This window comes from Oncorhynchus mykiss, chromosome 7 (assembly GCF_057628025.1).
Source record: "Oncorhynchus mykiss isolate SJ-2025 chromosome 7, ASM5762802v1, whole genome shotgun sequence".
In the NCBI taxonomy this organism is placed as follows: Eukaryota; Metazoa; Chordata; class Actinopteri; order Salmoniformes; family Salmonidae; genus Oncorhynchus; species Oncorhynchus mykiss.
Genome location: NC_143028.1, coordinates 54,133,763 through 54,157,518, shown reverse-complemented (window position 1 = coordinate 54,157,518; position 23,756 = coordinate 54,133,763). Strand labels below are relative to the sequence as shown.

The window sequence follows — 23,756 nt, the reverse complement described above, 5'->3', positions numbered from 1 at the left end:
AAAACTGACATGTACTACAATGCTTCTTATTGGCCCTTTGAGTACATCAACATTTGCTAGTGGATTCAGCATCCTGCTGCTCACAGACTTGATCAGGCTAACCAAGCTGTCAAGTAGCTTAAGAGGATCTACTTGCTCTCCCTCAAAAGCCTTGATGGCCAACTGTACCTCACCCAGCACTACTGTACCTCACCCAGCACTACTGTACCTCACCCAGCACTACTGTACCTCACCCAGCACTACTGTACCTCACCCAGCACTACTGTACCTCACCCAGCACGACTGTACCTCACCCAGCACTGACTTAAAAAAAGTCAGATACAATAATTTTTTGAGGATCACTGTACACGGAGTATAAAACCTCAGCCATGTAGCAGTGTTCACTGTACCAGGAGTATAAAAACTCAGCCATGTAGCAGTGTTCACTGGACTTGGTGACTGCGAAATGCAGCCTAAGCTCCTCCCACTGGTCCAAAATGCGTGACACCGCAGGTTCAATGGAGAGCCAACATGTGGCACACACCTTGGTTATCTGTAAAGGTTTCCCCCCACAGTTGATGGTCTCATATATGGCCTTGTAGGCTTCCCTGTACTTTGGAGACACTGAAAACCAGTTATAAGTCTCTTGCACCAAGTACTCCACACTACGGGGGATGGTGTCATTGGAAGCATGACTTACAGCAAGCTGCAGAGAGTGGCACACACAGTGAATAAGAATCAGATATTTGAGGCCATACTCCTCCTTCAGCACTTTATGGACCCCATTGTTAATCCCCGTCATAACAGAGGCATTGTCAGTCTCTATCCCCAGGAGTTTCTCTTTCTTAAGACAACACTTCTCGAGGAAAGCCACAACAGCACGGGCTATAGATTTGGCATATCCTCCCTCCAACTCAACAAGCCACAGAACTGTTGATACAATTGTCTGCTTGGTGTCACTAAAGTACCTTATCACAACCCCCAGGTACTTAGAAACACGTACATACGTAGACTCATCGAGGAGGCTGAAACGCTGGTCACCCACATCTAAGACCAACTTTTTCAGAAAGTAGGGTGCTAGAACACCATTAATCATTTCTGTGCACTTTGTCCTGTGCATTTTGAAGTGGGTAGCAGCAGTGGAGTCTGAGAAAGCAGCTCTACGTGCTTCTCCAATGTGATCACATGCCAGCATGGGACAGTGTTCAGCGATAGCTAATGCCATGGTGGCCTCAGCCTTTTTTGCAGAGTCAATTCTTTAAACCATAAATGGCAGCTTTTGAGTATGTTTTTGAGTTGTCATGTGTTTTTTTACATCACTAAGTTTGGCGTAGAAATCGGCCTTACAATACAGTATGCCCGTGTATCATCTCCAATAAACGGCTTCAACCAGCCTTTGAATTTAGGGTTTGATTCCCACTCCTTTCTGTATTTTTGAGTGTACATTTTAGACTGAGACATGATGAGCTAGCCAGCTAGATGTTTCGCTTATGTCACAGAGAGGCACACACACAGTGGCAAGGTGAGTAAGTGACTGAGGCTGTGTGAGTCAAATGCAGTGATTTATTTTTGTGCAGTGATTTATTTTAGACAAAGAACATTTTACATTTACATCCCGCCCTGAATATAAGCCAGGGCGGGATCAGCCAGCATCGGCTTCCCGCTTGTGCGATTCTGGACGCGGTGGGGTGAACATCTCCTGCTCTGACTGCAGCTGGGAGGGACTGCTGCGCGAGGACTGGGCTGCCTGTGAGTGCTTTGTGACGGGGATTGGGCCCACGGCAGCACCCGCTGCTCGTTGAGAAGAGTAAGAATGATAGGTGCTTTCACGTCAGTCTCCAAAAGTCTCCAATAACACCAGAAAAAGTCGCTAGATCTGTCGCTAGTCGATTTAAAAAAAAAAAATGTTGCTAGAGGGGCATGAATGCTTGCTAAATATAGCAAAAAGAAATCGCTAAGTTGGCAACACTGGACTCGCCTCGGTCCTTTCTTCTGTGGGGTTTATTGGTGGTTTCCATCCAACTTTATGGTGCATTACTGCCACCTACTGTACTGGAGTGCCCCCGCCTCCAGACTGTGTACGTACGGGAGTCCTATTTTAAAAATGGACCAACAGAAGTATATATAGTGGGGTTCCTGCCAATGCCCAAATGCAGGAACGCTGCAATTGCGGGCCACAATCGCACCCTTCTCTTTTAAAGAGCTACATTTTAGCCAATGATTCATAAATACACTAGATGACTAATATGGGGTGCTGTGTTGAAACCAACGTGCCTCCATCTTGTAAAAAATATTTTGGAAGCTATAGAAATGCATTTATTAGTGTCTATATTTGTTTTTGCCACGTGTTATATTACAGACACCTTAATGAATATTTTAAAACTATATTATTGTGAGATAAACAAATTTTTAAAAATTCTTAAGCTATAATTTTTTGGAGATTTCTAACGTTACTAAATACAACAACAAAAATGCTTTAATACATGTACTTTTGTCCTTGAAACCTTTAATTGAAATACTGTAGAATTCCATTAATTCCTATGGAGGGCTGCTTATATTTTCTTAAAATCTGTGCCACTCCATTTAGTATGAATTGTTACTTTATGTTACGTTACATTACATTGGTCTATGTAAATCCAGGACACTGAAATTAGTATGATATGTTATGTTTGGTCTGACATTAGATTACTTAAGACAAAAATGAAAGAAGTGTGGTTGGATGTATAATGCGAAAATATAGCATCCCAAAGGTTGTGTGTTCGAATCTCATCACAGACAACTATAGCATTTTAGCTAATTAGCAACTTTGCAATTACTTACTACTTTTTAGCTACATTGCAACTACTTAACATGGTAGCTAACCCTTTAACCTAACCCCTAGCCCTAACCTTAATGCCTAACCTAACGTAGCGTATCATGCTAAAGCAGTCAAACTTATATCATACTAAAGCAGTCGAACGTAGCATATCATACTAAAGCAGTCAAACAAAATATGTCATACTAAATTATCAAGATGTAGGATACTAAACATCTTGCAATTCATTTGATAGTGTACGACCGCTACAACATTGGTTGGTCAATGTAATGTAACATATCACACTAAATGGGGTGCTGGATTTTAGTAGAATATAATACGTTTTGCTCTGAGACCAGGTTGCACTGGGGAGTGCCAATATGGCGGACCGATGGCTTCAAAGCCTCAATGGTCAACCATAACATCAACAATCTAGGGTTTATATATAAATAATTGAGTCCAGCTGGCACACAGGTCAGTATAGACGGTGGTGACTGTCGTGTGAGGTATGGAAAGTAAACAAACAAGCTATAGCGCTAATCAGATACAGCACAACGGGCAGCAACCATGGGAACCCCCATGATCTGAGGTTTCAGATCGCGATGAAAGTAGCCTGGTCCTAGGAAAGTTGAAAGGACATATCCTAACTGCTGGGGCTTTTATCAGACTCACAACTGCCCTCAACCGACACGAAGAATGTAACTGCACCGTTACCCATCAGCAAGGGACTTCTGGGTTGCTGGCGGAATGTTTAAGGCGGGCACTTCGGCGACCCAGGTGTTTTAGGACAACGTCCGCGGTTCGGCTGCCCTGTTATCGCCATAGCCTAATATAACAACACATCAGCCTTAACCGGCGTCTAGCCTGCTTTACCTTCGATAGTCAATCGTCGGCGCTTGCATGCTCTACAGTTTCACTGAAGTTAGTTGGATAGTTTTCCAAAAGGTCGGATTTACAATGAAAGCCAAGACTGGGGTCATCCTAGTCATGCTTGCTGCTTTCGTTTATGTTGCAGCACAGGATGCTGAAGCCGAGCAAAATGTTGTGGAAGAGTTATTGGTGGAAACCTTGGTGAGTTCTATTTTCTCCAAAGCAGCGATAGGAAAGTGGCGACTCTTGCACGTGCCGAATACAATGCATTGCAACATTCAGACCAAATTGAAACCATGTAGGCATATCAGCTTGTTATTGTTAACATTGATAATGTATCGCTTATTTATTTGGAATGCAAATTACTTGATTTTTTCCCCTTCTCCCCCTTCATAAGGTGAAACCCGAAACTTGCTCTATAATGTCAGAAATGGGAGACACGCTACAAATCCACTATACGGTAAGAAAAGAGTGTAAATAAATAGCCTAACGAACATTTTCAATTTCAAAGGTAGGCTAGGCACCGCCCTGTTTGACATAAGCCTACATGCTTATTGAGACAAATGTCGATTTTTATGAAATCTGGTCAAAAGTGTTCTCTGCAGTTGAAGTGGTGCTGATTCATTGCACCTCGATACATTTGACTGGATACGATGTTGCCTATGTGGCACGGTGTGAAGCAGCAAGTTCATTTTTCACTAAAGACGGGGGAATTCGTGCGCCAATCAAATATTGTCAAATAAAAGCAACTTTCAGTTTTGCATTACACTTAGTTTGTAATCATATCTGGGATGGCAAGTAAATTGCGTGTTTTAACCCATGTGCAATGAATGGACACGTTTTCCGCGTGCCAAACATTCTACTCGGTAGGTAGTGTGATGGGGGAGCTGCAACACGTCAGCACTCCTGCTCATTACCAGATTTCTATAACATGTGGTTTTGATAAGTAAAATACCTAACCAGTCGTTGTAAGATCTGTCATGTCTGAGCAGGAGAACATGACCAAACCAGAAAGGATGATGCATAACTGGGCCTAAAATCTGTCTTCAGCAGTAGGTGGCGTTTTCTAATCTTAACCACACTGCCAACCTTACATTAAAACCAAAAAGCACATTTTGTTTTCATTTTTACGATAAAGCCATTTTTGACTGTGGCTATTAACTAGTGAAACCCCTTGTGCTGGTTGTTCACCGGTGTGTCTGCCATCATTGGCTAGAATGGTCCCATGTGACTTCATTGACAGACGAGGTCATTGATTCAACCAGTGTGCCCAGTGCAGCCACTCCTGTAAATAACGTTAAACAGTATGTCAAGTGTTTCACAATTTACTGTGACTTGAACGGGATATGCATCTTAACCTTCTATTTAGATTAGAATCACAGCTTAGGTGCAAAATCTCTTAACATGCACCTACCATATTGTTCCAATGCTCTGAACAGGGTAAACTGCTGGCAGATGGCAAGGTGATTGACTCATCACTGTCCCGGGACCCCCTTGTTGTTGTGCTGGGAAAGAGGACTGTTATCCCTGGTAAAATCACAACCATTCAAAAAGACAGTTTGACAATATATTGATCACACAAAACAGGAACACTAGCTTAAGTTAACAGTATTCTAAACTGGGTGGTTCTAGCCCTGAGTGCTGATTGCATGACAGCTGTGGTATATCAGACCTTATACCACAGGTATGACAACATTTCTTTTTACTGTTCTAATTAGGTTGGTAACCAGTTCATAATAACAATAATGCACCTGGGGGGTTTGTGGTATGTGGGCTGTATCCAGCCCTTAGTGGTATATTGGCCATATACCGCACCCCTTCGTGCCTTATTGTTTAAATATACCTTCAAATATAGCTCACACTTGCAGTGCAGTGTTTGTTATTGCATCATTCACTGGGATACTGTATCTCCAACAGGTCTGGAACAGAGCTTGGTAGGAGTTTGTGAAGGGTAAGTAAACAGTCAAGGTCTGCCAATACAACATTTTGAAGTGGACTACATTCATTTAGAACCACTTCCACTAGGAATTCAATATGACTTGGCTAAGCAAGGACAATGTTTCAAATATCGATATTACCACTACGTGAAGCAAATCAAAGATCCTGTCTCAAATTACTTTGGTAAAATGTCACAAATAGTGGATAACATAAATCTATGAGAATAACCTTGTTCTGTCTTATGGTCCTCTAGACAAAAAATCAAGACCACTATTCCACCACACCTTGCCTATGGAAAGCGAGGATACCCTCCCACCATCCCAGGTACTTAAACACATCTGCATACACACACAATAATAAATACAGCAATAAATGTCTCACCTTGATAACTGTCTAGCTAGTCCAGCACCTTTTCAAAGGTCTGGCTGAGCACAGCAACACACACAACTCAGTAGTTGATCCTCTCTCACTCTTCTTCCCTCTGTCCTGTTAGCTGATGCTGCCCTAGAGTTTGAAGTGGAGGTGATGTCACTGATCCAGGTAACCCCATGGCAGAAGATGGTGAACGATGTCTTCCCTCTAGTGTGTCTGGGCCTGGTTCCCACTCTGCTGGGCATGGTGGGCCTCTACCTCTATAACAAGGCCAATGCCCAGCGGTCAGGCAAGAAGGCCAAGAAGAGAAAGAATAAATAAAGGAAACTCACAGAACTATTTAAATAATAAAATGTAAAAACAACAAGGAAACGTTGTTATTATCGGATGGAATAGTCCTCTTTTATTTGATGGATATTGTAAGACACCTGGTAGAAAGAAGTAACACACAAATAGAATAAGGAATTGAGTTCTGTCAGAAGGAGTGCATTCTGGCAGTTTGAAGTTAACCTAGGAGTGATGGTGTGTGATGTGAGCCTGTTATTGAGTCTACAGCGTGCGCTGCACAACATGTGCTGCCTCAATGACAGTGTGGCGCTTGCGTTGGGCATCAGCAGTGGGTTGAACGGCGAGGGTGGGCCGTGACACCATCAGCAGGGGGTTGCGATGGCGGAGGATCTCGTCACTAACGGAGATGCCATCCAGGTACTGGCGCAGTAAGATCCGCAGTTGCTGGTTCTCCTGGGTCAGAGCTCCTCTCTCTCGTTCCAAACACAGCCGCTCCAGCAGAACCTTGTTATAACGCTGCCAGAACCGCTCCAGAACCAGGTAGTCCAGCATGGCCTGAGCACACCGGGTTACAAATGAGAAGTTGGGTGGGAGTCACAGATCAGATCAGTGTGTGTATAATACAGTACTATCTATACCTGTGCCAGCTCCTCAGATGGAGGCTCCATAGCATTAGCTCTCTCCTGGCTCTCTTCCTCAGCAGTGAGAGATGAGGTGTAGAAGGGCAGGACTTTCTCATGTTCTGTCTCCAGTTTACGACACATCTCAGCCAGACGCAGCAACCTCTCCCCCTGATCCACAACATCACAGGACAGGGTGTGAGAATTCATAGGAAGTGAATGTGAGTCAGTACACATGCATAAGTGTGCTGTGTATGTTTGGTTGCAAAATGTACATACTGTATGTGTCTACATGCATTAACGTTAGCACCTTAGTGATGATGCCCTGTAGGTTCTTGGCAGCGGCGTTGCTGTGCACGGTGAGGTTGGTGAGCTGGTTCCTCTCGGCTGTGCGGGCACGGCTCAGCTGGGCCTTGAGCTGGCGAGCCTGCAGGGTCACCTCCTCCCTGGCCGCCCTCAGGCCCCGTGCTGCCCCCTCACTCTCCTTCTGGCTGGAGTTCAGCCTAGAGCGCAGAGCAGATATGGAGTCCTGGAGGGGAGAGACACCAATACAGTGGGAAACGAGCACTCATGCTGACATACACAGAGGGCATGCATGAATACTGTATTCAAATAAAGTTAATAATACAATCATATATAACAGATGAGCAATATAAGCATTCTATTTTCATATGGTAGACTGTTGCTCAGAGTAGTCCTCTTGACCCTGTATTCTACATAGGAGGAATTCAGACCCGAGTTACGTGCCTGTAAATGGAACTTAATTCCCTTTTTCTGCATTTTTCTCTGCGTATTCTGACCTTGATCTTAATTCCCTCATAATTTCACCCCCTTTACTTGCGAGGAAACCATGAATAAGGTCAAGCAACCCGTCGGTTCCAAGTTTAAAAAAAAAAAACGACTTTATTTTTACCCGATAGTAATAACGCCATTCTCCATGCACTGTAATTCATAAATTAATAAAAAGCTAGGTAAATGAGTAATCCGTTTGGATAAGGGGATTGTAAATATAAATAACAATTGGTTTATTTTAATTTATGATCGCTGGAGACAAATTTGAAATCAGTAATATGGCTGCAAACTGAAAAGCTTATCAACATGACAGGTATTTATGCTCCTTTCCCACAGTACGAAATGTTGTGCCGCTATGCATAATTTAAATCGTATGGCCTTAACTTTTAAGGATAAATCTTGGAAATGCATAGCCGAGCAGAATGACAGTCATGCCAAACTGTACCTTTGTGCGCTCTAGAATGTTTTAATCATATTCCCCAACTTTTCCTGTTTCCTCCAATGTTCTATTGGTAGCGACCATAAGTAATAACCACACATATTAATTCCCTTCATTCCATTGTTTGATTTTGCCGACCTTTATTTGTTTCCTCTAAACGCTGTCCTGTCCATGTGGTTGTTGCGGAGGGTCGCTAGCAGTAGTAAATCATTTTTATTTACAAGTTGTCCAATATTTTGGGACATGTAGCCTATTTGAATAATTATGGAAGGAAGACCAAATGTGGCAGTTTAAACCTGGAGCTTGGCGCACGGTTCACGACAACTGGACTGTTGTCATCACAGTTCCATCATCAGTGAGGATTAAGGTAGATTTATATGACTACACTTTTCTCCCCTTCCAATATTTCATGGTTTGAACAACTGAATATGGCAACTTTCAGGATGAACCAAACCTATGTATTTTTGATTAATCAATATGCGTTGTGCATAAAGGCACTCCAAACCATTTTTTAAAAATGTATTATGTAGATCCATAAATACTTTCCTAATCCTAAATAATCAACAGATTTTTAAATCTACTAAACGGAGACTAATATGATTAACATATTTTGATGGCTTTCTTCATTGATCTCTAATACTCAGAACCCGTTCTCTAGATATATATTCTAGTGAGTCTTGAGAAAATTATAATTAAAAGGTACACTGTATTTAACGGGATGGCTTTTGATAAATGTACTGAAAATCCTATTAAATGAAAACTCCATGAGAAAATCTGTTGGCCAACAAGTGGGAGGGTTTTCAGCAGTTTAATTAAATGTATTCAGTGCGGATATTGGAGGCACACCCACAGAGTTTGTTGCACACCTGCATACGGTAAGTCTGAATACCAAATACTGAGAAGTGTTTCAATCAAAACATGTTAAAAGGGCATAGATTTCCTACGTCTGAATCGGCCCCCATTGGAAAAGTAGTCTCTGTAGCCCAACACTGACCTGCATCTTCTGCAGCCTCCTCATCTGCGTGTCGATCTCCTGGGCACTGCGCTGGTCGCGGGTCCTCAACGACTCAAAGGCGATGTGACGGTCCTCTGTAGCCTCATTGTAGCTGCGTAGGGCCTGTTGGAACTGACGCCACAGGCCCTCCACCGTCCCCTCTAACTGGATCCTCAACGCATGTTTCTCCTCTATGTTCTAATGGGAGAGGGAAAGGAGATCCCAGACAGGGAATGTAAGCCAGCTCACACAACATCCCCTAACAGCTGGTTCAAGGCTTGTTTTGTTCTGTTGTTCATAACGATTAAGGTTAAAGGGATACTTCGGGATTTTGGCAATGAGGCCCTTTATCTACTTCCCCAAATGATGAACTCAGATGAACTCGTGGATACCATTTTTATGTCTGTGTCCAGTATGAAGGAAGTTATAAGTAGTTTTGTAAGACAATGCTAACTAGCGTTAGCCCAATGGCTGGAAGTCTATGGGTATCTGCTAGCACGCTAAAGAGGAGAAATGATCCTAGACCAATTGTGAGGATCTGCAAATGGAGAGAGGGGAAATGAAAGAGGCTGGTTGTCTGAGCCAGACCCCTACTCTGTTCTTGATGTCGTCTCTGGTGCTCTGGTAGTCCTGGCGAGCCTCCCCGTCTACCTCCATGTAGAACTGCTCCATGGCAAAGGTCACATCCTCCAGGTAAGCACACTCCTGCTGGTGCTGGGACAGGATCTGCTCCCTGGGAAACACACACACACACACATTTAAGTCATTTAGCAGACACTCTTATCCAGAGCGATTTATAGTTAGTGCATTCATCTTAAGACAGCTAGGTGAGACAACCACATATCTTAGTCATAGTAAGTACAATTTTCCACAATAAAAAAGCTATCAACAAAGTCAGTACTAGTAGGAAAAAGTCAAGTGTGAGTGTTAGTTCACCAAAGGCAAAGTTTTTTTTTTTTTTTTGGGGGGGGGGGGTGGAATTATTTAAGATACACACTCTCACACACACACTATCACCCACACACACACAACAGGAGGCTGCTGAGGGGAGGACTGCTCATAACAATGTCTGGAATCGTGTGTAATGGCTGGAATGGACTGAATGGTATCAAACACATGGAAATGATGTGTTCCACACCATTCCATTTACTCCGTTACATCCATTACTATGAGCCCGTCCTCCCCAATTAAGGTGCCACCGGTCGCCTGTGACACACACGCAGCTGTCAATTCACATATAACACATATCTAGTAAATATCAAACTTGCATCAAGGTTACAAAATCTTTTCATCTAAATAGTTTTGTGCAGCATAATTCAGTTATTCATTGTTGTGCAGAACTGTGTATAGTGTCTCTGGATGTCTATTAGAGAACTGGATGGATAGGTCTATCTGTCATGGTGTGTGTGAGAAGGTTTTACACACACCTCTCAGAATTGAATTCGTAGCTCAGTCCCTCCAGGCCGCTGTTCCACTGCTGCTCCAGGGATGCCAGCCTACCCTTCTGCAGGGCCAGCAGGCAGTCCACACACTCCAGGTGAGAGCGCAGGGCCTGGGCTGACTGCTGCTCTGCCTCACTCAGGTCACACACCAAACACTACAGCAGAGAGAGAGATATAGACTGTCACACCACAGGCGCCCGGTGATACCTACATTTGGGAGGACGTAATGGCTGGAACAGAATTCATGGAATGGTTTCGAAGACATCAAGCACATGGTTTCCATGTGTTTGAAACCACTCCATTCCAGCCATTATTATGAGCCGTCCTCCCCTCAGCAGCCTTCTGAGTCTCTTACACACACCAAGAAGAAGTCTCTCGCAGATGCTTGTGGAAATAAATAAATACCTAACCTTGATGACACTGTCCTTCCGGTCCAGCACCCTCTCAAAGGTCTGGCTGAGCACAGCAATGTCACTGCGCAGTTCAGCTGCCCGTGTCTGGCGGAGAACTGCTCGCCACTGCTGCGTCAACTTGTGCAGGTTCACTGCACTGTTGCGCTCCTCCTTCTGCAGCTTATCCTGGTTGCATTACGGGTAGAGATGATGGGGACAGTACTTAGAGGTCATGCAAGGACATTTTGAGAATAGAATAGGCTTAACAAGTTGCATCAGGCTGTGTGACTTTTCATTGGGTTACATTCTTGAACGTACTTTGAGAAATTGAGTTAGCATGTCTTCCTTCCTTTTGGCCATCTCGTCCTCTGCCTGGGCCCTCTGCTGCATGTACAAGAGTCTCTCTTCCTCCGTCATCCCTGCCTGCTTCCCTGCTCCCCCCTTTTTTGCACCCTTCTTTGGCATGGTTCCTCTCTCAAGCTCCTCCTGGGGTGCTGTTTTGGTGTCACTTGGCCCACTTCGCTCTCTTCATTCAGAATGGGAAGCCAAGACTTAAGAGGTAAGACAGACATACTTTTAAAAAATGAGGAACCCACACAAAACAGCCTAAACATTTAATTAATATCAAGTTGGTTGTCATTGTCCAATAACCAAGCAAACGCATAGTAAAGAAAACTCATGACCAATGCCTAGCTACTGTCATATGGTCTTGTCCAGAGCCTGCCATGTCCATGCAGTTTACAAACACCCCGTAATTGTATTTGCGACAACTAACATGATGCGATGTCTTACCTGTGTGAATTCTAGAGATATGATAGCGGGATCTCCACAAAATGAGTTTGTGTTTGGTCTCCTAGCAACATTCTAGGAGTTAAACCCACCCAGGGGGCGCGCCAGACTGCACATACCGCGCCGCCAATGTGCCAAAAATAAAGTGCTAGGAAAAATGCTATGCATCGACAAAGCAATCATTATCAATGAATGAACAATATCATAAAATGAATTACTTTAGTATCTTGTGATAATGTGCAAAGTAGGTTTATCAATACCCAGTTGCAGAAACGATACATTATGCAAATAAAGCAAGGGTAATTTGCGTAACATAATGGTAAATGTGCCCTTTCTTGGGAGACATTTCTCGCTGTCCAGGACAGACAGGAAAACGTAGACGCATGCTTTTACTCTCTAGCAAATTGAAATAATTTACAATTAGCATTGAAAGGAAAGTATTGGAATGCCGAAGCGAAGCGCCAGTCAATTTGTAAGATCAACAAAGAAACTTCGATTGTACAAACAAATGTTTGTAAATTGCGGATTAATGGAAATGCATAATGGGAAATTACGTCTATTATTAGCAAAGATGCCACATACATATCCTTCCGCAGAAAAATAGTATTGTTATTTTGTAGAACTAAAATAAGTAAACATTTGATTTATTTGATAATAGCATAATTATGCAAACTATATATTAAAAACAAATACATATGAGTGCTTTCTGTGTCATTCACAACATCCAGGGTTGCTAGAGAGATATAATTCGGTCGGCACCCATCCCTCAGCTCCTGTTCAAAATGGTGAGTGCTTAGCTGAATTGCCCATGATTTTGAAAACGAATTAGTTTTCTAAAAACTCTCATTGTTGTGAAATGTACGGTCGGCACCCATGCTTCCGGTCCAGTTCGTTTATATTCTGATGCAGAAAAAATGGAACGTAGTCGCCTTATTCAAGAACGTCACTGCGAGTTCGTTGCAATAGTGTTTCTATTTCCGGCAACATTCGCGTGACGCTAGCGCATGCAAAAGTGGTACTTTCCTTTGAGAGCTTGAACGTTTTACACTGACAGAACCGCACAAAATCTTAAAATCAATCACCCTGACAATCATTATATGTTCAGTACGAGGCTGTCACAATTTAATGAAGGAGGCAATTTTTACAACCGCTACGTCGATCTGTGGAGTCCCATATGACCTGCATCCACCTCCTAAAGACACAGTCTTTGCGGCTCTGGCTCAAAGCGTTTAATCTAAAGAAATCACCAAAACGTCCCTTTGTATGCTCCTACCAATTATTTGACAATAAGTTTACAGTGGAGCATCCACACCCAGAAAAATGGCTTGGCTACGATACTCCACTCGTGAAGACGCGTCGGGTGTTGGTCAGGCAGTCATCAGTGACAGGTAACGTTAAGCCAAACGCTTGAGCAGTTTGCATTCTCTCATTTTGTGTCTCCCTCTTGCTCTTGTAGCTAAGCAGTCTCATAATAGCACAATTTATTTCCTCTACAACTCAATAAAAAATATGTATATATACCTAATTACTATGATTATTACATATTATTAGGAGCATCCATGCAGTATGGTGTTTTGTTCTAAATTGTCCATTGACAAGCCATACTGATTTCTTAACAGATGACACAACAGGTTCAAGTTTTCACCAAATTGAAAATGGGGATTGGCCAACACGAATAGAAAGAATGGATTTACCTTCAGAGAAGGATGCCCAAACCCAATGGGAAGACCCATCTCTAAGTGATCACAACTACAGCTCAGGTGATCATGTAAAGCTCACTACCTGTGAGGCAGGGATACAGTGCCCAGCAGCACCGCTCTACAAAACCCTGCTGAGGAATGAAGCACTCTGTTGACTGCATACAGGCTTGTCTCTTGCTGCCCTTTCTACCCTCCTGGTAGAACATCTTCTACCCTTCTACAAAGGCAGCTTTTAATTAGACCAACTTCTGATGACACTGATGAAGCTCAACTTGCTGCAGCAGTACCTAGCAGAAAGGTTTGGTGTTTTCCAGGGTATTGTCAGTTGAGTGATTAGTTATTGGATTGACATGATGGAAGAGAGTCTGAGGGAGTACATTCCATGGTTGCCAAGGGAGATCATCCGTGCTACAATGCCACAATGTTTTAAGGACTACTACCAAGGACCAACCTGGATTATCGACTGCTCAGAAATTGCTTTACAGAATGCAAGAATCTGTATTCAAGGGGGAGTCATTCAACCATTACTACACCCAGAACACTATCAAGTACCTTGTGGTCGGTCTGGTGATGTTAATTTCTTCATCATATGGAGGTAGATGTAGCAACAAATATATAACGTTGCATTCTAGGTTCTTGGAGAACCTCTGTCCAGATGATGAGGTCATGGCTGACCGGGGCGTCACAATCCATGAACTGGTGTATGAGAGGAAGGTTAAATGAACAATTCCAGCCTTCACAAAAAGAGGCGCACAGCTGTCAGTGGAGGACACCACATGTACAAGATTGATATCCAACGTGAGGGTTCATGTGGAACGCGTAATTCAAAGGCTCAAACGGTTTCGAATCATCTCACAGTCAGTGCCAATCGACCTCTCATCGAAAATGGACAAAATACTTAGAATCTGTGCTGCCCTGTGTAACCTGTGTGGTGATATCATTCATGAAGATGCTGAATCAACTGATCAGTCAAATGCAATTCACAGGGTTCATTTCCCATTATGAATTAAAGTTGTCTAAAGTTACGTTAAATACATTTCAATTCATTATATAACAACTCAACTGAATTATTTGTTTTACATACTCATTAATATTAATAAAAAACAAAGCCATAAAAATCATTTCTACAGTACTGTGACTGTTGATGCAGTAAGTCAGGCTTTTTAATTGAATATTGTATAACTGTGGACCAGCTAGCTAACTAGATTGCTAATTTGCCGGTACGGTATGGTTGGTTAGCTAGTTTCCTGCATATTCTTGCAAAGACCACTGCACTAATAGGAAACTCTTAGGCAACAATTATAAACATTTTCTCTTTTTGTATGTTGAATAAGGCTTAAGTTGAGGAAACTGAACTTGAGCCTGCTTGAAACATGGGTTTTGTTTTGGTTGACCAAGAGTCGGTATATCGCAGGTTGGTTCTTTGTATGCACTGTATGTTTGTGATAAACAAATTATTCTACCTATATTAATTATACTGTAATTACTGATGCAGCATTTGTGATGTTTTTAGATCAGTTGATTGAGCCTTGCTAATGGGAGTAGCTAATTGGCTGAAATGAACCTACACAAAGGACTGGAGTTGAGGAACACTTGTGAATAACTCGACGGTGAGCCTCTGCTGATGTTTCAAGATATTCATTATGTCTTTGTTTATAGACTAAGAAGAGACGGAACTGTGGTCGTGCCAAGAAGGGCTGTGGGCATGTGCAGGGACAAGGCCATAAAAAAAGTTTGTCATCAGGAACATTGTTGAGGCTGCTGCCGTAGATATCTCAGAGGCTAGCGTGTTTGAATGTGAGTAGATTGTTGAATGGTCTGAGGGCAACTAGTCATGTGATGCTAGCATTGAATGGCACTGGAGCATGTATTTTGTTTGATTAGATCCACCAGATCCTTGGTTTATTACACTTCATACTCAAACATCCTTTCTTCTGGCAAGCCTGTTTTGCCCAAGCTCTATGTGAAACTGCACTACTGCGTGAGCTGTGCCATCCACTGTAAGGTGGTCAGGAACCACTCCACAGAGGCCAGGAAGGACCGCACACCACCATCCCACTTCAGGCCCAGTTGTGAATACTCAAGCACCAAGCTCTGCCATGGCCATTAAATGGTGATCATGAATGTCGAACTGAGTATGTGCTAGTTTTCTTTATTTCCTTTCAATTTGTCCAATTAAGACCTACACAACCAGGTGAGGGGGAGTTCCCAAATAATCAGTGACCGTAATGGATCAATCAAGTACAAGGGAGGAGCGAAAACCCATGGAATGAGTTTGACACCTGTGGCCTGCATAAATCCTCATGTCTGGGATATCTGCTTGGATTGAGAGAATCCTCAGTCAAATACAGAAACTGACATTTCCATTCTTGCTTTTCCTCTAACGATGGCTGTTATTCCATGATGTGATTGTGGAATACTGTTCTGATGGAATGTGTTCTCTTTCTACAGGGTGGCCCACCCAGAGTTCTTCCACAGCCCATGTAAAACAGATTGATTTGAATATATTTTTCACTTGCAAAACATTTATAAACATCTTTATAAATATGAATGTCTTATCATTGTAGAAAATATCAGCCAGTCAAGTGTATTTATTTGGAATACTCTCCTTCAATACAGTACAAAATTTACAGTAGTTTAATCTTGATACACAAATACTTAATTACATTATGGTACATGAAAAAATGCTCTGCAGTTCAAGCGAATCCACACAATTCACAAGGGCAGGAGTAAAGGTAACAGAGCAGATAGTCAAGTCAAAGGGAACACAAACACAGTGCAATCAAGAAACCTTGAAAGGGAAAGGAACATTGAAACGAGGGCAAAAACAAGCACACATCAGTAACAAAATATTTTTATCTGAAGCTGGGGTGACTTAAGGGGAAATACAAAATAAGCTTTTCTCATTTGTCCTTTAGATTTTTGTGAAAACTTTTAAGGTTTAGCAGACCACATTGTTACCACATGCACCAGGATTTAAAAGCATAACGGCAATCCAGTGTAGTACACCAAATAATAAAATCCAGGATCACCTCCTTTACTTTTTTTCAAGTATTTGCTTACCTTCTGGTCAAAATGGATTTCATGTAAGAGAAACTGCACTGGTCACTGCCAGGGCAAGTATGAGACATCCTGTCCTATTATCCTTGTCTGGTTAGGTTAACTGAATTGGCATTTTCACACTTACCAAAGCCCAGACATCTCTGCTAGTATTTCAGTTGACAAGCTCTTTAATATAGCTCTGTTAGAACAAGCCACCTATCTACTCTGGGACAGGCAGAATTCATTCTTATAAAGACCCGTAATATCATACATTGATCATGCCATCTCAAACTTCAATCTTTGGCAGTTAATGTACATTATTGTGTACATGCCATTTGGTTTACAGAAAAAACTGTTTTTGCATCATAACACATGAGTAAAGTCACAGGCACATTTGTAAATGGAAGCTATTGTGAGATGAGTCAGAAGCTAGAGTTTTGTGCTGTGCCATCAGCCTGAATTGTGGAACGACAAGGTCATGTCAATGTAGCTAGGTGTCGGAATGGTGACTGATGTGAAACAGCTATAATTAACACTCATTAAAGTCCCCCCCCTAATATCTGTCACATACATTTGTTACTTCTTCTTGAGATTGACCCTGGACCAAGTGTTCTGTCCTCAAATCTATGTTGAGCCAACATCCTCAAACAGTGAACCTCAGGGAGTAAGGCACAATAGACCAATTTTTAAAGAGAAACAACAGATCTGGAGAGATCCTGCCCTTCGAATTAGTGTGAAACGATGCACAACTTCCACATCAGTTCAATAATCAAACAATTTTTTATTTACATTCTAAATATTCTCATTTGAAGAGTAATTACATATCCGTTCATAAGGCATTACATTTAGAACAGCAGTACAGATTAACATTAATGCAACTATGCCCTGTAATTAAATAGTTTAAGATCTTTTCTGATATTTTCTTGTACTCCACTTCAAAGCCACATTCCTTCTTTTTTGGTAAAATGTATTAAAATATCAAATAGTGAAGATACAGAGCTGTCACTGTCAAAACATAAAAGGTCAAATTAACCACCAAAAGAAATAAACATTCACCAAACCTTTATCCCCCCCAGAGGCAATTATGAGGTAAAGTTTCATTTATTTTATAAAGAAATCCCATGGCAGATTTTCCAGTCTGTCATACTTCATCTGTGTCATAAGTAGGGCCAGTAGTTTTTCTCGACCATAGAAAACTCTGGGGCCCTAATCAAGAGCTATAAACCCCACGGGCTTCCAAGTTCATTCACTGTGAAGACAAAGAGATTAGGTAAACAAGTAAGGCAACTGCCAAAACCAATCAGGACCTAACTGACCCCTTACCCTCAGTTTCCTAATCTGTCAATGTAAGTGCTTTTTTTAAATTCACAAGTGCGTATTCATCAAGTTCCCCAAAATCATTGAACAAGAATAAGCATTTCAACGTCACTTCGGATGAACCATGTACTCAATCTCAACCACAGAGGACTGTGGACAACCACAGACACTACTCATTTATGCCTTAGCAGCAGGTGACAATCTTCTGGATATGTACTTATCAACTGAATATTTTAAAATCTTTTATATGCCCGAGTGCTTTTTTAAAACATGTTTATTTCCTTTTTGGACGATGTAATACAATTTACATGATTAGGCTACTTAAGAAATGAGTGACTGTGCAAATCAAAGTGACTAGTGAAGGGCAATCTAGAATTCAGCATGGGCAGGCTACTTAGCAGGGGCAGACAGGATATTTCATGTTATATCATCAAAATAACTACCTCTTCTCATCCATAAAGATATATGTTGGCAAGACATGGCTGTTAATACATGTCCCCCAGGCCAACATCATGAAAGGCACAGTACAATGAATATACAATTGTTTTAAGTCTCACTTGTAAATAATAATCATGTTTAGGTTTGTTTTGTAGTACACAAAGCAGTGGGATATCAAGGACATAAAATGGCCAAAAATCTTATCCCAGCCCTTTGTTGACGTCAACTCCAAAATAGTGGCAGTGGCTCTCTTCTTTTGTGGAATGAGTTTTAAAAAGTTTTATTTCTTTCAACAGGCTGCACAGAGAAAGGTGCAGGCCATAAATGTAATCTTCTATAAAATATAAATTATCTCGGCAGGTATCTCAGTGCAACAAAAGCAATTAAAAGGAAACAAAACAAACATACTGCACCCCACCCATTCCACGACATTCACACTGCTAAAAGCCTACAACTCTCATTTAACTTAACTTCCAAAATAACAAACACACACATATACACAAACTGAAATTCAAAAGTGCACTCCTCATTGAGGCCAACCCCTCAAATCTCTTCTGAACATTTAACTTGGGATCCTGGGTCCAGTCTGCACCGCAACTTATTAAAATAAATGACCAACAGTAATATATACCATCTACACACAATCTTAAACAACACTGTCTGCCACACCCCCAGGGACTAGGAGTGTTACGGAATGGAATAGATCCGTTAAGTGCTTTTCAAATAGAGCTTTGACAAATTCCAAGGAAGCCTGACTGTTCTTGTTTTTATCTTGGTTAAAATATTGATTACAGTGCAGTCGACGAAACAACTCAAAATGTCACATTTAAATCACATTGTCTAGATGGTAGCATCACTGTTTTGTGCACCCAGTTTTTACCAGGATAAGAGAGGAAAGGTAGACCACAGCAGAGAAAGGCACTTTGAGGAAAAATTTTTTAAAAAGTACATTCACTCCCTTTACTTCAGAATAAAATCTATTTGAAAGTGCATTTTCTCATTAAGAATTCATGCATTTTGAAAAGTGCATTCAGAGTGGTGAGGATTCTCTTTCCTTTTTAAAAGTGATGCAATTGACCTAATGTGCCTATTTGAAGTCAAGGTTTATGTGGTAACAGTATCAATGCCTTTGCACAAATAATTTACTAAAAGCAGTTTCGTACTACCCCTACCCCCTATTGTGATGCAGACCAAACCCAAGCAGGCCCTTCTCTCAGAGTAAAAAAACAAACAAAACCTAAGTACTGCCCAGCCATCCCTCAGCCTAGCAGGTGCTCCCCGCGGACAATGTGCGAGGAGAACTCGTAGCGGTCCTGGCTGCGATGGCCACAGATGTTGCACTCAAAGGGCTGGCGGAAGCCGTGGCAGCCCATGTGGATGGTGAACATGACGTGGTCCAGGAAGAGCACGCGGCAGTGCTCGCAGCGGAAGGAGCGCAACACGTGCCCCTCTCCGTCCACCACTCGAAACACCTCCCTGGAGGTGGGGGAGCCTGGGGCCGGGGGGGTGGCAGAGTTGCCATCCTCTTCCCTCTCCCTGGCGTGGCTTGGGCTGTGTCTGTCCCTACCCCTGTGGTGCAGTAGGGGCGGAGGGGGTGGGTGGTGGTTGGAGTGGAGGTGGTGATTGTTGTTGTGGAGAGGCAGGGCAGGCGCCACATTGCTTAACACTTCATCCGGCATGCTCTCAGTGTCTGTGGAGTCCTGGCAAACGTTGCTAGGCGAAGGGGCGTGGCTGAGTCCAAGAGGTAGGTCCTCGTGACCCTCTGCAGCCTCCCTGCCCCCCACTCCTGTGGACCCTAGGCCAGCCCCGGCCCCCATGCAGTCCAGCCTCGGCCCCAGCGGCGCCATGGGGGTGTGAGCCGAGCTGATGACTGGCCGGAGCTCTGACAGGCAGGAGGGGTGAGGGGGTGGCAGCCATAGGGGTCGGAGGCCTTCAGATCCACCAGCTCCTGGCACCCCCAGGTAGCCTCCTCCCAGGACGGTGTAGTGTGGCTGGTCCAGACCGTGTTGTTTCTCCCCGTCCTTGTCAAAGGCGGCGCTGAGCTCGAAAGGTGTGTCAGCTAGACTGTGGCGCATGTGCTTCTGTCCTACAGGGCAGATAGAAGGCAGGGAATCACACTGTACCACAACTCAGAGAAACTAGTGAGGTGAAGGTAGGTCTTTTTTTTTTTTTTTTTTTTTAAACAGACACCTGATCTCATCAATGATGTTGTACCCTTTGTGTTACCTGTGTGTGTGTGTGAGAGTGGTGTCTTTGCTCACCCCACCCCTTTACACATTCCAATTATGTGCTGACCTACAAATTTCTGTGGTGTGAATCTCTTGCGTTTGGTGATGCTGTTGGCCAGCCGATCGATGAACGTAATCTTGTCTGAGGAAGGTTGCAGCAGGTTGTCAGGCATGAACTCCAGGTCCCTCAGCTCCTCTACTATAGAAGACATGATCACACCGTAGATAAAAGCAGTAACATGCAGTGTTTGTGTATGTATGAATGTGATTTAAATGTCAAAGTTATCAAGGCTCTATAGGTTGCTCTGTGTGCGTGTGTGTGTGTGAGTTTGTTTGCCACTACCTTGAGTGTGAGCACTGGCTGGCTTCTGTGTCTCCAGGCTCTGCAGGTAGCTGTGGCAGCATTCGCGGTGCTCTTCCAGGGTGCTCTGCTGCTTGTAGCTGCGTCCACAGTAACTACACTTATAGGGCTTTCCCACTGTGGGAGATGACACTGGGGACAAAGTCAACATACCGTAAATACAGTACATACAGAATGTGTGTGTGTGTACTTTGCTCAGGAACTGACAGGCTCAACTCAGATCCTATTTTCTTCACCCAAGTGTGTGCGATAATGTGTGTACAATAAGTGTATCCCTCTCACCCGAGTGAGTGCGGACGTGGCCGGTGAGAGCGTCCCGTCTGCGGCATGCATAGCTGCAGAAGGGACATTTAAAGGGCTTCTCCCCTGAGTGCAGCTTAATGTGACGAAGCAGGTTCCCCTTCTGTGTAAAGGAGGCCCCACACTGATTGCACTGGAATGGCCGCTCACCTGGGGGAGGCACATACCCGTTTACACACCCCGAACAAACCAAATTTCAAACCAGTTTGAGTAATTTGAAATCAGTTTCACTCCCAGTCACGTGCCCAAATCACAATGTCAACCTGGTTTCGGGGCAGATCTGCTCCGCAAACTAATCTTATCGTATAAAGGACTAATCACTCAATTAATTGGTCAGTCACCTGTGTGGCTGCGTTTGTGCACCATGAGGACATTGGGCCCAATGCAGATCATCCCACAGACGTCACACTTGAGTTTCCCATTGGGCAGCCGGGTGGCACCTCCTGGTGACATGGGCTCCGGACTGGCCAGCTCCCTGTAGCCGCCTCCTGCCTCTCCTCCCTGCTCAGAATCCCCCTCCTCCACCTTGTCCCCTTTCTCATCCTCTGGTCCTGTGCCACGGCCCACCTCCTCGTCACTGTACAGTTCCACTTTGATGGAGTTAGCTGGAGAGAGACAGTGAATAGACCATGAGAGTGACATATGATGAGAGCAGACACAGCTGTGCTTGCTAAAGTTGAATAAAAACATCTGAGCCACAAAACCAACTACCATATGCTCCCTTGGGAATAATAAAGTTCCCTACTTCTACAACAAAGGAATTGACTAACTGGAACTTACCACTAAGAGAACGGCTGGGGGAAGTGTGCTGGCTGTTGGGGGTGCTCACTGTGCGGCCTCCCACGGCCCCTGAAAACTCCCTCGAAGAGTCTCCACTGCCTGCAGTCCACACACACAGACAGACACACCACACAGGCCTACTGACATTCTATTCAGTCATCTCAATAATGTCACAACCATAAGGTCAGTAAGTCAGCTAATACAAAGGACTGTCCATGCCCTGCCCTCCATACCTGACATGTAGGGATGGCCATTGCAGTCTTCATCCATTCTATCACCAGCTAACTGAAGGAAAAAACAAACAGGTAGACAAGAGCCTCTAAATTATTACAGTTGTTCTTCTGTACACACATTCACAGTTCCAGGAAATGCATAGTAGATGAAAATTCCTGAAGTGCAACTGGCCCTCATTGAGCCAAGCCCAGCAATTTCAGGGGACATGAAATGGAGCTAGATACAATGGCCTTTTGTTGAACACTTAGCTATCAATTTCTTCAAGACTGTGGACTAGGCCTATACTGTCTGTAATTTAGGATAGTTGGTTGGTAGAGCTAGATTGCAATACAAGCAAATATGCTACCAGCCATGTACATAACAATTAAAGACTAACTGGGCAAAACCAAGATACATTTGGCTAAGTTTATGTAAGGAAGAAAGTCACTAACACTCAGTCAATGTGTATCGAAACATCTAGTTAGCTACTTTACTTGTTTACAGTGCGACAGCCTAAAAAGCTAGCTACTTTTATAGATGGTTATGAACGTTATTATAACCACCAAACATACTTTATTCGTGCTGGGTAACGTTACCCGTTTTAGGCTCACTTTGTTGGGGGTTGTAACCTGTACTACCTTAGCAAAAATAATATTGTGTTAGCACAGATGAAAGGGTTAGCTAGCTAGTTATGATATTTGACGTTAGTCAGATGGCTCATTTAGTTGGCTAGTTTGTTAGCACATGCTAGCTAACTGAGCTCAGCGACCACTAGCTAGCTGTCTGGCCAGCCTGCCAACTGATAACGTTGTTAACGAACGTTACTACTGTAACTAGCCAATTGCTTTCAGATACCTAACATTGGTTAGCTAGCTACCGAAGTCAGAAAGACCGACAGTGACAGTTCGATATAACAAAAACAAAATAGTAAAGAACATAAAATAGTACTCTTGATGATGCCTAGCTAAATCATATCGATTGCAAACATTGTATATACAATTGTTTACTCTCAATTCCACGTTTTAACATGTCTGGCTGGCTGGCTAGCTAGTTACATTAATAATGTTTCTTAAGCGGTTGCTATGGTACCCACCGCCCAGAAACATTCACTATTGCTACAGCTAATCAGTTGGCTAGCCTATCTGGCTGTTGGCATCGTCAGCTATACACTTAGTTAAAACCATTTAAACAAAACATCTGTAGAAACAGCATCTACACAAATCTTTTTCCGAAAATCTTCCGTACCTGTCACGATAGGCCTCGATTCTGTGATTTTATTTTTCTGGTTCTCCGCTTGTTTTCTCTTGCGGCGACAGCATCTCCCGGCAGCATTTACCTCAAATCCTAAACAATTTCCGGGATACAGACCGGTTTAATCCAACTCCCATGGATTCTCATTAAGAGAATGTCGTGTATCGAGTTTGTGGCTCCGCTAAGGACTGCCATCTTCCCCCACTGACCCACGTGTTGCACATTAAATGTCCCATAGGACCTAGGATTTACAAAGTCCCGTTTTTTAATTCAGAGGAAAATATTATAGTTTTTTATTCCCTGTCGGCAGTCTTTCTTTCATGCAATGATTTGTTGCACACTCTTGGCAATTCCCTTTTCACCAGTGTTGTATTTTTACTAAACTAGGCTGCCCTTGTATTCATCAAATATGGTTTA

General features: G+C 43.0%; 3 protein-coding genes and 1 long non-coding RNA gene across 10 annotated transcripts; 2 read left to right on the top strand and 2 right to left on the bottom strand.

Annotated features, from left to right (window-relative positions):
• Positions 1 to 3,137: 3,137 nt before the first annotated feature.
• LOC110528124 (peptidyl-prolyl cis-trans isomerase FKBP11) lies at positions 3,138 to 6,341 on the top strand. The gene is made up of 6 exons (XM_021609948.3): positions 3,138 to 3,844; positions 4,041 to 4,103; positions 5,083 to 5,173; positions 5,561 to 5,594; positions 5,835 to 5,905; positions 6,075 to 6,341. Exons 1-6 carry the CDS (start codon positions 3,674 to 3,676, stop codon positions 6,272 to 6,274), a joined length of 630 nt encoding a protein of 209 aa, XP_021465623.3. The 5' UTR covers positions 3,138 to 3,673; the 3' UTR covers positions 6,275 to 6,341.
• drc2 (dynein regulatory complex subunit 2) lies at positions 6,331 to 13,095 on the bottom strand. 2 transcript variants are annotated; one of them, XM_036983671.2, is made up of 9 exons: positions 12,983 to 13,095; positions 11,239 to 11,471; positions 10,939 to 11,106; positions 10,514 to 10,683; positions 9,681 to 9,819; positions 9,087 to 9,284; positions 7,172 to 7,390; positions 6,880 to 7,032; positions 6,331 to 6,796 (listed from the first exon to the last, which is right to left on the bottom strand). In XM_036983671.2, exons 2-9 carry the CDS (start codon positions 11,383 to 11,385, stop codon positions 6,503 to 6,505), a joined length of 1,488 nt encoding a protein of 495 aa, XP_036839566.1. In that variant the 5' UTR covers positions 11,386 to 11,471; positions 12,983 to 13,095; the 3' UTR covers positions 6,331 to 6,502. The 2 variants fall into 2 exon arrangements, with proteins under 2 accessions (XP_036839566.1, XP_036839565.1); XM_036983670.2 differs by having other exon boundaries at positions 11,713 to 13,070.
• On the top strand, positions 12,045 to 14,527 carry LOC149982595 (uncharacterized). The gene is made up of 2 exons (XR_016497319.1): positions 12,045 to 13,097; positions 13,329 to 14,527. It is a non-coding gene; the product is annotated as an uncharacterized LOC149982595 (long non-coding RNA).
• Positions 14,528 to 17,212: 2,685 nt separating this feature from the next.
• On the bottom strand, positions 17,213 to 23,756 carry LOC110528122 (zinc finger protein Eos). 6 transcript variants are annotated; one of them, XM_090241346.1, is made up of 8 exons: positions 23,334 to 23,756; positions 22,109 to 22,160; positions 21,876 to 21,974; positions 21,437 to 21,700; positions 21,078 to 21,245; positions 20,778 to 20,927; positions 20,506 to 20,633; positions 17,213 to 20,292 (listed from the first exon to the last, which is right to left on the bottom strand). In XM_090241346.1, the coding sequence occupies exons 2-8, from the start codon at positions 22,143 to 22,145 to the stop codon at positions 20,266 to 20,268; spliced, it is 873 nt and encodes a 290-aa protein (XP_090097472.1). In that variant the 5' UTR covers positions 22,146 to 22,160; positions 23,334 to 23,756; the 3' UTR covers positions 17,213 to 20,265. The 6 variants fall into 6 exon arrangements, with proteins under 6 accessions (XP_090097472.1, XP_021465618.3, XP_090097470.1 ...); XM_021609943.3 differs by having other exon boundaries at positions 20,502 to 20,633; positions 23,334 to 23,735; XM_090241344.1 differs by having other exon boundaries at positions 20,502 to 20,630; positions 23,334 to 23,735.